At 50.4% G+C, this 12,254-nt stretch overlaps 1 protein-coding gene across 1 annotated transcript in view; it reads left to right on the top strand.

Moving 5' to 3' along the window:
* Positions 1 to 12,254, top strand: part of IntS1 (integrator complex subunit 1) — a 60,919-nt gene that overhangs the window by 4,477 nt on the left and 44,188 nt on the right. Inside the window, 11 exon segments of the mRNA XM_074094782.1 lie at positions 347 to 519; positions 1,180 to 1,449; positions 2,690 to 2,825; positions 3,246 to 3,342; positions 5,174 to 5,309; positions 5,723 to 5,928; positions 8,330 to 8,492; positions 9,001 to 9,087; positions 9,242 to 9,301; positions 11,142 to 11,339; positions 11,742 to 11,888. Of these exon segments, the coding sequence (XP_073950883.1) occupies positions 347 to 519; positions 1,180 to 1,449; positions 2,690 to 2,825; positions 3,246 to 3,342; positions 5,174 to 5,309; positions 5,723 to 5,928; positions 8,330 to 8,492; positions 9,001 to 9,087; positions 9,242 to 9,301; positions 11,142 to 11,339; positions 11,742 to 11,888 (1,673 nt within the window).

Genomic DNA, 12,254 nt, shown 5'->3' with positions numbered 1-12,254 from the left:
ATATTGGAAATTTCCAGGGGAATTTTGTAAAATCCCGAAAATTTCAATTGCAGCTACCACACCGAATAGTTTACGCGTGCGAAGCCGCGGGTAAAGCTAGTGCTAAATAAATTTGATAAGGTGACCCAGGGCTATTGTATCTGAGCCGTCTGATGGCGTCCTTATGACGCCATGTTGTTGTGTGTTGTGTGAAGACAGTCTTCTGGCAAACACAACGTAAAACAACGCCATCAGACGTCTCAGATACAATATCCCCCCCAGCAACATTAGCCCCGGGTCACATTACTTACTAATTATCTTTGCATTTTGTGATCATAAATTCCTCTCTTACTTGGATGTTGTGCAGGTGTGGAACGCAAACGTGAAGGATCAACCAGCTTTGGTCCTGCTCCTCCTTCCAAGAGGTCCAGGATTGGTTCTCCAGCAGAAGCTGTTGGAGGGACATCATTGGAAGTAGATCCTGTTGACTTGGTCCCAAATGTGCTACACGCCTTAGACACACATAACTCAGATAAATTGGTAAGACTTAGGTCATTGATGAAAAAGTGAAGATGAAGATGAATGCTGTGTGTAATAGGCTTTTGCAAAATTTTTTTTAGTTTCTATTTCTAAATTAGACCTGGGCCCTGGCAGACCTAGGTGGCGATAGTGGAATGAACTGGACTTCTTCTTGAAGGACTGGCCCTTGTATGCAGGGGACAGAGAGCAGTGGAAGTATTGGGGGGAGGCCTTTGCTCAGCAATGGGACAGAATAGGCTAACAATAATAATAATAATAACCTAATCCTAAGAATAAAAAAATAAATAAAGAGAATAAGGGGCTGTTTCACCATGTTAAATGTGATGCGTCTCCGTTTATTCGAACAAAACAAATAGAGACGGCATCACATTTAACCATCAGTTAACACTAATCAATGGATGGTGAAACAGCCCCTAATTTCTAAATTATGACCATACCAACGCCTCTCCTCACACAAAATATGTGTACTCATAAAAAATGTTTTTTAGATTTTTCAAGGTAGATAACTATTTTTTAAATCTTCATAGAGTTTATTAGATGTCATTAGTAGTAACAGCAACTGCCAGTATTATAATTACTTAGGTATAATTTAACAGAAAATAAAAAAAAGTTGAGTTTAAAGTTTTTTTTTATTTTATAACTTGTTCATCTTCTCCACAGCTTGGCCTTCTGACGGGCTCGATACGGCTCCTCAAGTCGCAACGATCCAAACCTGACCCTATCCTCTGCATGAGTATGCTGTACTTATGCAAGATCCGCCCCAACATGTTCTCTCATGATGTGGTAACTCAAAGTCTCTGTACGCTGCTGAAGAGGGAACAGGGAGCTGCATTTAAGAGCAAAGGGAACCCGTTAGTCTTTGTGCTGGCCTGCAATATGCTGTACGCTGGACACAGGGATAGCAATAATTGGCCAGACACTTTTATAAAGGTGAGATAGTTTGTGTTATACTTGAGAATTGACAATTCAATATTATAATAAGTGCATCTGACTTATGTCAATTTTCTTTAACAGAATTTGATATTTTTAGTGGCGATTCGATTTGTAGCATTCGAACATAGCGGATGTAGACCATATCTAATTTTGCTATTTCTGTTTCTTTGGCTAGTTGAAGTATAATTTTGATAGTGTTTTATGCAGCGATTTACCTTAACAGTGAAGAGTGATCCCAAAATTCTATATTGCTCTCGTGTCTAACATTTTTAATGCGCAAGTGGTCTACACGTGGTTTCTGGAATTTTACTATCAAGTGCAAAAACTACAATCACCGTACAACGAGCCTCTCAAAGAGAGTTTACCTCGACACTGGCGAAATTGTCCTATTAATTAGGACAGAACAGCCATATTTTTAAAGAGAAGAAGAGAAGATTTTAGTGGCATCTGGTAGTTCTGTAGCCATGTTAGAGTCACCAGCACCAATATCTGACACAAGAAACTGAAAAAATATTAAATATTTGATATGACTCTATTTCTAGGGTCGGTAGGATGTGTTGGTTATTTGTGTACAATGCTGTAGCAGTTGAGTCTAAATGCTTTTTTGCATAGATTTCATTAAATTTTTCCAATGCTATATTTTAATAACAATCCCTGTTTCATTCTTTGTATGGATCAAATATGGGTAGTAAGACAGAGTAAGACCATGATTAGTTGATTATGATTACCTTTAGTGAGCTTAAGTTGATGATTTGCTTACATTTGCTTACAATGAGGGCTATTGCGTATGAATTCGCCGCTAGAGGCGCTAGTGTAGCGTGAGGTCTCCGAAATGTCAAATCTCATAGTTTTTGGGTGAGCTTCGCGGGTTTATTTGTAATTAGAATAATTTTGTGAATATTTTGCATTACCTGAAATTAATTATGGCAAAGATGCGTTCCGGGGCAATGAATGTCTGTGTTTTGAGACAGTTTTATCTTTAGGAAACCTTTGTCCTCCCTTTTTTCTGAACAAAACGGGGACTATGCAACACTGTGGCATGCTCGATATTTTTATGGTACGGTTTTAAGGTGTATTAAATATGATTTTAATCTAAACTTTGTTTTTACACCCGTAATAACAGACTTTGAAAGCCACACTTAAAAACCTTACGCAACAGTGCGCCATCTAGTGAGACAAAAAACGATAGCCCTCATTACAAGGGCTGATAATATCTGTTGCTATTGGTTGTAAATAGGTGTACATAGAAGACGCTCTGAACGAACGCTGGTGGGTGGAGTGTTCATGGTGCAAGTGCCTGGTGGAGAACATAGTTACGGCATTCAGCACCAAGCAGCCACCGCCGCATCTTATACCCTCCGACAACACGCTTGGTCAGTAATAAGACTAATATTATAAATGCGTAAGTTTGTGACTGCGTATGTGTGTATGCGTGTGTGTTCGTATGTGCGTGCGTGCGTGCTAACGTGCGTGTGTTTTTGTGTGTGTATCATCAATATTCCTAAAATGTGTACACATATTTGACAAGATTGTACAATCTTATTTATCAAGAAATACCATGCCCTGCCATTTTATCTCATATCAAAAATATACAAGGTATTAGAAGCGAAATACGCTTGCTCAAGGAAATGTACCTAAAATTTAAAATCCCGTGGCTATACGCTCCGGAGGCGTCATACTAAGTAGGCTACCGGGAATCAAACTACAATTGCTTTTGTATTTTTTTTAAACTTCTTAAGACTGCATTAGCTGACAACATGGCTATTTCGTCTAATTAAAGGGCCGTATTTCAGGAGGGACCATGTCGCCGTCCGGTTCCGGCTCGCCGCTGATGGGAAGTACGGACGATGACCCGGACAATACGGATCTCGAGTACACCGTGTATCCTAGGTAAGAATTAAAGCAATTGTGTTGTGACGTGATCTGAGACTAAATTGTCTAACGCTCTGACATTCACGATCGCATTCTCCATCTCTTTCTACCCTCGTCTTATACCGTGTGACAGAAAGAAGTGATGAAAACTATTGTAATATTGGTTTTTTGGAATCTTTTTTTTGTATTTTTTATTTCAATTCCAAATTGTTACTTTTACGGTCATCCCGTAAAACCTAAATTGAAAATACAAACTGAAATATAGATGCACAGAAAAACCAGAAAAATAAGACCAACACTGGGAATCGAACCGAGGTCCTCGGTATTCCGTACCGCGTGCTATACCGCTACACCACTGTTGGTCAACGGCACAACACGAATTTCCCCTACGCACCACATATCTCAGCTTGTTTGTTTCTTATTTAGCCACTTAAGCAGTGACGAAGTGAGTGAGTGAAAACTATTGTGATTATTAATAATAATAATAATAGTAATAAAAGATATTTATTTAATAGTTTGTTTACAAATTCTACATAGGCACATAACAAATAATAAGTACAATCAAACTATCAAAAGGGAAATCGACTCAGCTTATGCCTGCGCCTTGCAGAACAAAGTCCCTTGGCTAACAGACGCTGTTTTTCAGCCGCCCCCATAAACCATAACCCTAATAAATACCATCAATACACATGCGCATTTTTTTTTCATTAGTGGATTTGGTACGCGGCTCAGGCTGCGTCTCCACGAGATGTACAGTGCAAGGATGTCTTGCAAGGAATGTGTTTTTTATGAACCAATAGAACCGCTTTATTTACCTATCCCCACTGATGTGCGTGTCAGCTCTAGTGGAAACAGCTGAGCGGACCGAGGATAGGTAAATGAAGCGTTTCTATCTATAATATAAAAGTGAACCGCCAGAACGGGACAAAAAAACGAGACAGAGCAGGAGGGCGCTCTACAACACTATTTCGACACGTTTCTCCCAAACAACGTATTATTTCTCTGGAATTTTAAAGCAATTCGATTCTTTGACCTTGGGATTCGCGAAAAACTTGAGAAAATATGATATTGGGTGTGTACATTTTGTATATTAAGCAAAATAAAATCACAAGTTCGAATTTCGAGCCAAAAACCAGCGATCTATTATCTATGCCAGTGTTGCCATTCAGAAAAAAAGAAATCTATTCATTATCCTGCATTGCAGTCTGTAAAGCTCTTTACCCATTCATTGTCGCGCGCCAGATTACGCTGAGCTTAGGTCATGAAATTTGGTATGTAGATAGATGGATGTCTGAAATAACACATAGGCTTCTATTATTCCAATATTCCCACGGGATAGTTGTTCTTAACACAACACCTCAATGAAGATTACGATATAAATTTTGGGTTTTCCCACAGGATTTTTGTAAAATCCCGGAATTTCAATTGTAACTACCAGATCGAATAGTGTACGCGTGCGAAGCCGCGGGTAAACTCTAGTTGGTTCATAAAAAACATTCCTCTCAACATATTCTTAACAAACACAACATATTCTTATTAACAAAACGTATGAACTCAAAACACCAAAAAGCAAAACAAAACTCAAGCTTGACTACAATAAAGTTGATTTCAGAATGGCATTTTGTGTGGCTTAGTATGTTTTGTTGCGTTGGTAGGACTTTTAACTTTTACCAGTAAATTTTAGAGTGTATTTTGGATTTGGTTTTGCATTTAGTATTTAAATATGGCGTGATTCAGGGTGGCAACGTGAAAATAATCAAGTAGAAGAAATCTTTTTGCATTGTGATAAGGTTGTATTTTGCGTACCGCACATCTCTGGTCGAAACGCAGCCTTAATTGTGTGTGACAGGTACTCGAGCAGCTACGAGACTGTCGAGGCTCTGGTGCTGGAGGCCATAAAGGAGCAGATCCAGCGGCGCGCCGCGCCCGACGCCATCGGGAAGGGGTTCCTCAAGCTGCTCTCGGCCACCTGCGGGTTCCCTGAGGTCAGTACACGCTGAAACACTTGCGGACATTCTCGCGACAAGCGACTCGCGAGACCATTTTGCTGATACGCTCTTAGTCTGCAAGGACCTGATGATACTTTTTACATTACAATTAGAAAATAATTAACCAAAACTTTGAAAAAGCATATTATATAAAGTAGGTATAGGCTGTAAATCGAACCCATTTTTCATCTCAGTTTGTGGCGCGTGTTTCATGTATCTATTTAAAAATTACATGTAAAATTTTCATACATTTAAACCGTGCCTATTTGCGTCATTCACTATGTGTCAATACGTGGTTACGATAGAGTAATACGAGATCGATCATATCCAAAATATATCACTAGATTTGTGATCGCATCTGCAGCTTTAGCCGTGGCAGTGGCGAGGTAACAGTTGGGCGTGTTCCCCAGATCCGCATGATCTCTGCGTCGCGGCTGGAGGCGTGGCTGCACTCGGGCAAGCTGTGGCGCGCGGCGCAGGAGCTGCTGGCGTGCGTGTGCGTGAACGCGGACGCGTGCGGGCCCACCGCCGCCCGCGACCACGAGGTGCTGGCGCAGCTGGCCCGCATGCGGCTCAAGACCAAGCCGCTGCAGCTGGCGTACCAAGCCTGCCTCAGGTACTAACTCTGTTCAGTGCGGGCCCACCGCCGCCCGCGACCACGAGGTACTGGCGCAGCTGGCCCGCATGCGGCTCAAGACCAAGCCGCTGCAGCTGGCGTACCAAGCCTGCCTCAGGTACTAACTCTGTTCAGTGCGGGCCCACCGCCGCCCGCGACCACGAGGTGCTGGCGCAGCTGGCCCGCATGCGGCTCAAGACCAAGCCGCTGCAGCTGGCGTACCAAGCCTGCCTCAGGTACTAACTCTGTTCAGTGCGGGCCCACCGCCGCCCGCGACCACGAGGTGCTGGCGCAGCTGGCCCGCATGCGGCTCAAGACCAAGCCGCTGCAGCTGGCGTACCAAGCCTGCCTCAGGTACTAACTCTGTTCAGTGCGGGCCCACCGCCGCCCGCGACCACGAGGTGCTGGCGCAGCTGGCCCGCATGCGGCTCAAGACCAAGCCGCTGCAGCTGGCGTACCAAGCCTGCCTCAGGTACTAACTCTGTTCAGTGCGGCCCACCGCCGCCCGCGACCACGAGGTGCTGGCGCAGCTGGCCCGCATGCGGCTCAAGACCAAGCCGCTGCAGCTGGCGTACCAAGCCTGCCTCAGGTACTAACTCTGTTCAGTGCGGGCCCACCGCCGCCCGCGACCACGAGGTGCTGGCGCAGCTGGCCCGCATGCGGCTCAAGACCAAGCCGCTGCAGCTGGCGTACCAAGCCTGCCTCAGGTACTAACTCTGTTCAGTGCGGGCCCACCGCCGCCCGCGACCACGAGGTGCTGGCGCAGCTGGCCCGCATGCGGCTCAAGACCAAGCCGCTGCAGCTGGCGTACCAAGCCTGCCTCAGGTACTAACTCTGTTCAAAACACTCAATTCTTTAAGAGCGTTTATACCTGCTGCGCTGGCAACGTTGCATTTTTGTTAGTTTTTCTCGATTTTCATAAAAATTGAATGAAAATTAATAATGTTGTCTGATAGAACACTTCTTAATATATAAGTAAATGTGTCTACTCCAATAATTATTCATTATAGATTTTATTTTCTTTAAAACGGTCATAAACATTAATTCGTTTTTAGGAATATATAAGTTTATCTCGAATTATTATGGGAGTAGACACATTAACTTATATATTAAGAAGTGTTCTATCAGAAAACATTTTTAATTTTCATTCAATTTTTATGGAATAATCCAGAAATTATATTATTACTAGGTTCAAATTTCGTCACGTATTCTTTTAATTAACTTGTGTGGGTGATGATTTATTTGTTTACACAAACAAATAAATAGTTCGGACATTCTTCGATGGGATTTTGTTTGGCAATGTGTATCTACAGTTTAATACATCAGTGGTCGTACTTATGGAAAATCTGACGTATATTCCCAGCCTTAATTATTATCACAAACACTTTAAAAATAATGTGCCAGTGACAGAACTTGGGACCGACTACGTATGTCTGTCTCATAATCAAAGAAATTAGACCTAAAGGGCCCCATATATACCTACGGTACGATTCGTCTGTACGATCGATCTGACGAAAATCGACGAATCGTACCGTGTGTGGGGCCCTTAAGAGGTCACAATGGAGAACGAAATGCAAACGACACGTGATGGCGTCACACTAACACCACTTTGATGTGATGACTTTGACATGTTTACTTCGCAACGCCATTATATACTTAGTAATTTATTAAAGTTTATATTTATTATACTCGATAATCCGAATTTCCGCCTACAAGTTGTCGACTCGGATTGACTAATTTTTACGCTCTTCAATTTGATGTGCATTTCGTGCGAGTCTGCCGTAGACCGGTACGAAATTATTAATATAGATATTTAGCCTATAACTGTGTCCCACTGCTGGGCAAAGGCCTCTCCTCTTGACTGCCACATCTCCCTATCCAGAGCTATATTTGGCCACTCACCCAGTTCCGCGTCCAGGTCATCTCGCCATCTCCGCCTCGGCCTGCCTTGCCGTCGGTGCCCGTCATATGGTACCCACCATGTGGCTTTGTGCGCCCATCTTTGTGGGTGCATCCGGCAGACATGCCCGGCCCAGTCCCACTTAAGTTTGGCTGTCGCTTTTCCATCATCAGCTATTCGAGTCTTGGAGCGCAATATGGTGTTCCGGATACGATCAGTCCTTTTTGCCCCTAATATGCTGCGCTCCATAGCTCGTTGGCAAACCTTCAGTCTGGATTTCTGATTCTCAGTCAAAGACCATGTTTGCGCACCGTAGGTTAGGACAGGCAATACACACATGTCAACGAGTTTAAGACAGTTCATCCACAATTAATCCAGAAAAACTAACAAAAATGCAACGTTGCCGCAGCTCAGCAGGTATAAACGCTCTTAAATTACTCCAGAAAGTTCCAGCAGATAGAAGGATAATCCTGTGTAATATTGATCTGATATGTTACGCAGGGAGATGATCTCGGACAGCCCGGCGCTCCTGCGCAGCGTGGTGACGCACACGATCTACAACGAGCTGTCCAACGTGCGCTCGCCCAACAACATGGCCGTGCTGTGCGCGCTCATACAGGCGCAGCCCACCGCCGTGCCCGCCGCCATGGCCGACACTTACCAGGTCGGACGCTCGCCACGCCACCTAAACTAACCGTCAACTCTGCGTCTCTAGAAATTGAAATTGATCAATGATCACCTTACGATGTGGCCTGATAAAACTTATCTTTTAAACGTCAACGCTTTATATAACAATAGCAAAAATTTTGATTCTTGTATGTATGGCCTGTGCCCAGCAGTGGGACGTATATAGGCTGGGATGATGATGATGATGATGTATAGCACATCCTCGCCAATCCTTACTTTTTCCACCGAAAATGCAATTTCAATCATCGTCTCGCCCCATCTTGTTTCGCCCCACCAGTGGAAAAGCAACTTATAATATGACTGAGAGATTGACAGAGAGAGAGATGACGCAGATAGCTGAATTAAATATTGTGGGTTCTTCGATACGAGCTAGCAGATGATAATTTTCACCCGAGAAATTGAAGGGTTTCGGTTTTGAGTAATTTGGCCGCGCAGAGCTCGAATGGAATTATTCGTGTTGCCACTGTATTGGTTGTTGTTTCCAGGAGTTGGTGCTGCGCCAAGAAGACTACCTGCGGCCGCTGCGCGCGCTGAGCCGCGAGTGCGTGCGTGCGGCGCGCGCCGACGCGCAGGCGCTGGTGCCGCTGGCGCGCGCGCTGGCCGCGCCGCCGCCGCACGACCCGCCCCCGAGTAACCCCCCCCCCCACTGGCGGCACTGCCCACTACCTGCGGCCGCTGCGCGCGCTGAGCCGCGAGTGCGTGCGTGCGGCGCGCGCCGACGCGCAGGCGCTGGTGCCGCTGGCGCGCGCGCTGGCCGCGCCGCCGCCGCACGACCCGCCCCCCGAGGTAACCCCCCCCCCCACTGGCGGCACTGCCCACTACCTGCGGCGCTGCGCGCGCTGAGCCGCGAGTGCGTGCGTGCGGCGCGCGCGCGACGCGCAGGCGCTGGTGCCGCTGGCGCGCGCGCTGGCCGCGCCGCCGCCGCACGACCCGCCCCCCGAGGTAACCCCCCCCCCCCCACTGGCGGCACTGCCCACTACCTGCGGCCGCTGCGCGCGCTGAGCCGCGAGTGCGTGCGTGCGGCGCGCGCCGACGCGCAGGCGCTGGTGCCGCTGGCGCGCGCGCTGGCCGCGCCGCCGCCGCACGACCCGCCCCCCGAGGTAACCCCCCCCCCCCCCACTGGCGGCACTGCCCACTACCTGCGGCCGCTGCGCGCGCTGAGCCGCGAGTGCGTGCGTGCGGCGCGCGCCGACGCGCAGGCGCTGGTGCCGCTGGCGCGCGCGCTGGCCGCGCCGCCGCCGCACGACCCGCCCCCGAGGTAACCCCCCCCCCCCACTGGCGGCACTGCCCACTACCTGCGGCCGCTGCGCGCGCTGAGCCGCGAGTGCGTGCGTGCGGCGCGCGCCGACGCGCAGGCGCTGGTGCCGCTGGCGCGCGCGCTGGCCGCGCCCGCCGCACGACCCGCCCCCGAGGTAACCCCCCCCCCCCCCACTGGCGGCACTGCCCACTACCTGCGGCCGCTGCGCGCGCTGAGCCGCGAGTGCGTGCGTGCGGCGCGCGCCGACGCGCAGGCGCTGGTGCCGCTGGCGCGCGCGCTGGCCGCGCCGCCGCCGCACGACCGCCCCCCGAGGTAACCCCCCCCCCCCCCACTGGCGGCACTGCCCACTACCTGCGGCCGCTGCGCGCGCTGAGCCGCGAGTGCGTGCGTGCGGCGCGCGCCGACGCGCAGGCGCTGGTGCCGCTGGCGCGCGCGCTGGCCGCGCCGCCGCCGCACGACCCGCCCCCCGAGGTAACCCCCCCCCCCCCCACTGGCGGCACTGCCCACTACCTGCGGCCGCTGCGCGCGCTGAGCCGCGAGTGCGTGCGTGCGGCGCGCGCCGACGCGCAGGCGCTGGTGCCGCTGGCGCGCGCGCTGGCCGCGCCGCCGCCGCACGACCCGCCCCCGAGGTAACCCCCCCCCCCCCCACTGGCGGCACTGCCCACTACCTGCGGCCGCTGCGCGCGCTGAGCCGCGAGTGCGTGCGTGCGGCGCGCGCCGACGCGCAGGCGCTGGTGCCGCTGGCGCGCGCGCTGGCCGCGCCGGCCGCCGCACGACCCGCCCCCGAGGTACCCCCCCCCCCCCCACTGGCGGCACTGCCACTACCTGCGGCCGCTGCGCGCGCTGAGCCCGCGAGTGCGTGCGTGCGGCGCGCGCCGACGCGCAGGCGCTGGTGCCGCTGGCGCGCGCGCTGGCCGCGCCGCCGCCGCACGACCCGCCCCCGAGGTAACCCCCCCCCCCACTGGCGGCACTGCCCACTACCTGCGGCCGCTGCGCGCCGCTGAGCCGCGAGTGCGTGCGTGCGGCGCGCGCCGACGCGCAGGCGCTGGTGCCGCTGGCGCGCGCGCTGGCCGCGCCGCGCCGCACGACCCGCCCCCGAGGTAACCCCCCCCCCCCACTGGCGGCACTGCCCACTACCTGCGGCCGCTGCGCGCGCTGAGCCGCGAGTGCGTGCGTGCGGCGCGCGCCGACGCGCAGGCGCTGGTGCCGCTGGCGCGCGCGCTGGCCGCGCCGCCGCCGCACGACCCGCCCCGAGGTAACCCCCCCCCCCACCACTACGGTACTGGCAGCTTTTATCTATCCTGCGTAAGCGACACTGATCTTGAGGTCGTAAAAAAAGCGGGATTTAAGCCAATTGTTAATTTACAGATTCGCGAGCGCGCGTTCAACTCTATCGCGGACCTGTTCTGCTGCCTGTGCCTGGTCACGGCGTCCCACAGCAAGCACCTGCCCGAGTACCGGCAGCAGCTTTGCGTGATCCAGTGCGCCGCGCTGGGCTGGCTGCTGGACACGGCCGCCGCCGTCTACCGCCCGCCCAGGCACGACTTCCAGCTGGCGCTCAACAAGGTACCGCCTTAGCCTGCCAGTGCCGTGTCATTCCTGGTGTGGGGAGTGGTAGCACGCTACTGCGGCGCAAACTAGCGCTGCCTACCCTGAAATTAACCCAATGCACGCCTAAACCTGGCACAGTCTTCCCTAGCAAGCACCTGCAAAAGTACCGACGGGGCCGCGGAGCTGTTAGCACTTTTAGTAAAAGAGTCATCAATCTCCACATACAATCAGCAGACTGAAAACGATCAGGCGAAAAGCACAAAATAAGACCTCGGATCCGTTTAACAAAGCTATTTATTAAAAAAAATAAAAATTCAAGATATTTTAGCGTCACAATTAGCTATGTCTTTTATCAACTCGAGCATTTATAAAACCCTCGCCTTCGGCTCAGACCTGATTCGCCACTCGCCTGTCTAGATAATGTTCGTGGAACCGGCAGACACGTACAGCAAGCCGGACAACTGGCCGCCGGAGTCGGAGCGCGCGCTGACATACCGCCTGTGCTGCGAGACGCCGCTGCCGCAGAACACTCTGCTGCGCGTCATCTTCATCGGCCTGGCTAAGGTCACTTCACAATCTTTTTTTAATCTAGCTATCAATTTTGTTTTCTTATTTTTACGTTTTTCCCGTTACATATCGCCACTAGGTACTTTGCCAAGAGCTCGTATCTCAAATTAATACGAGTGCGTCAACAAATTGACCCATGAAAAAAAGCATTGACTATACTATAGGTATGTTATGTTTCAAATTCTACAGAGACGAACAGTGGCAAACGCAAATATTTTAAGGTTACAACGAAATTTTCCCATCTAATCTTGAAATATTACAAAATCTTTTACTTTGCCGTTTCCCATGCCATCAAAGATAAGAAAATCATAGACCCCTTGATGCTTAAGAAATACTTGAACGGTGTCTTACTAGCTCCCTTAC

The sequence above is a fragment of the Choristoneura fumiferana genome, chromosome 11, assembly GCF_025370935.1.
Source record: "Choristoneura fumiferana chromosome 11, NRCan_CFum_1, whole genome shotgun sequence".
In the NCBI taxonomy this organism is placed as follows: domain Eukaryota; kingdom Metazoa; phylum Arthropoda; class Insecta; order Lepidoptera; family Tortricidae; genus Choristoneura; species Choristoneura fumiferana.
Note: the sequence above shows the minus strand (reverse complement) of the source record. Positions and strands in the feature narration are given on the sequence as shown.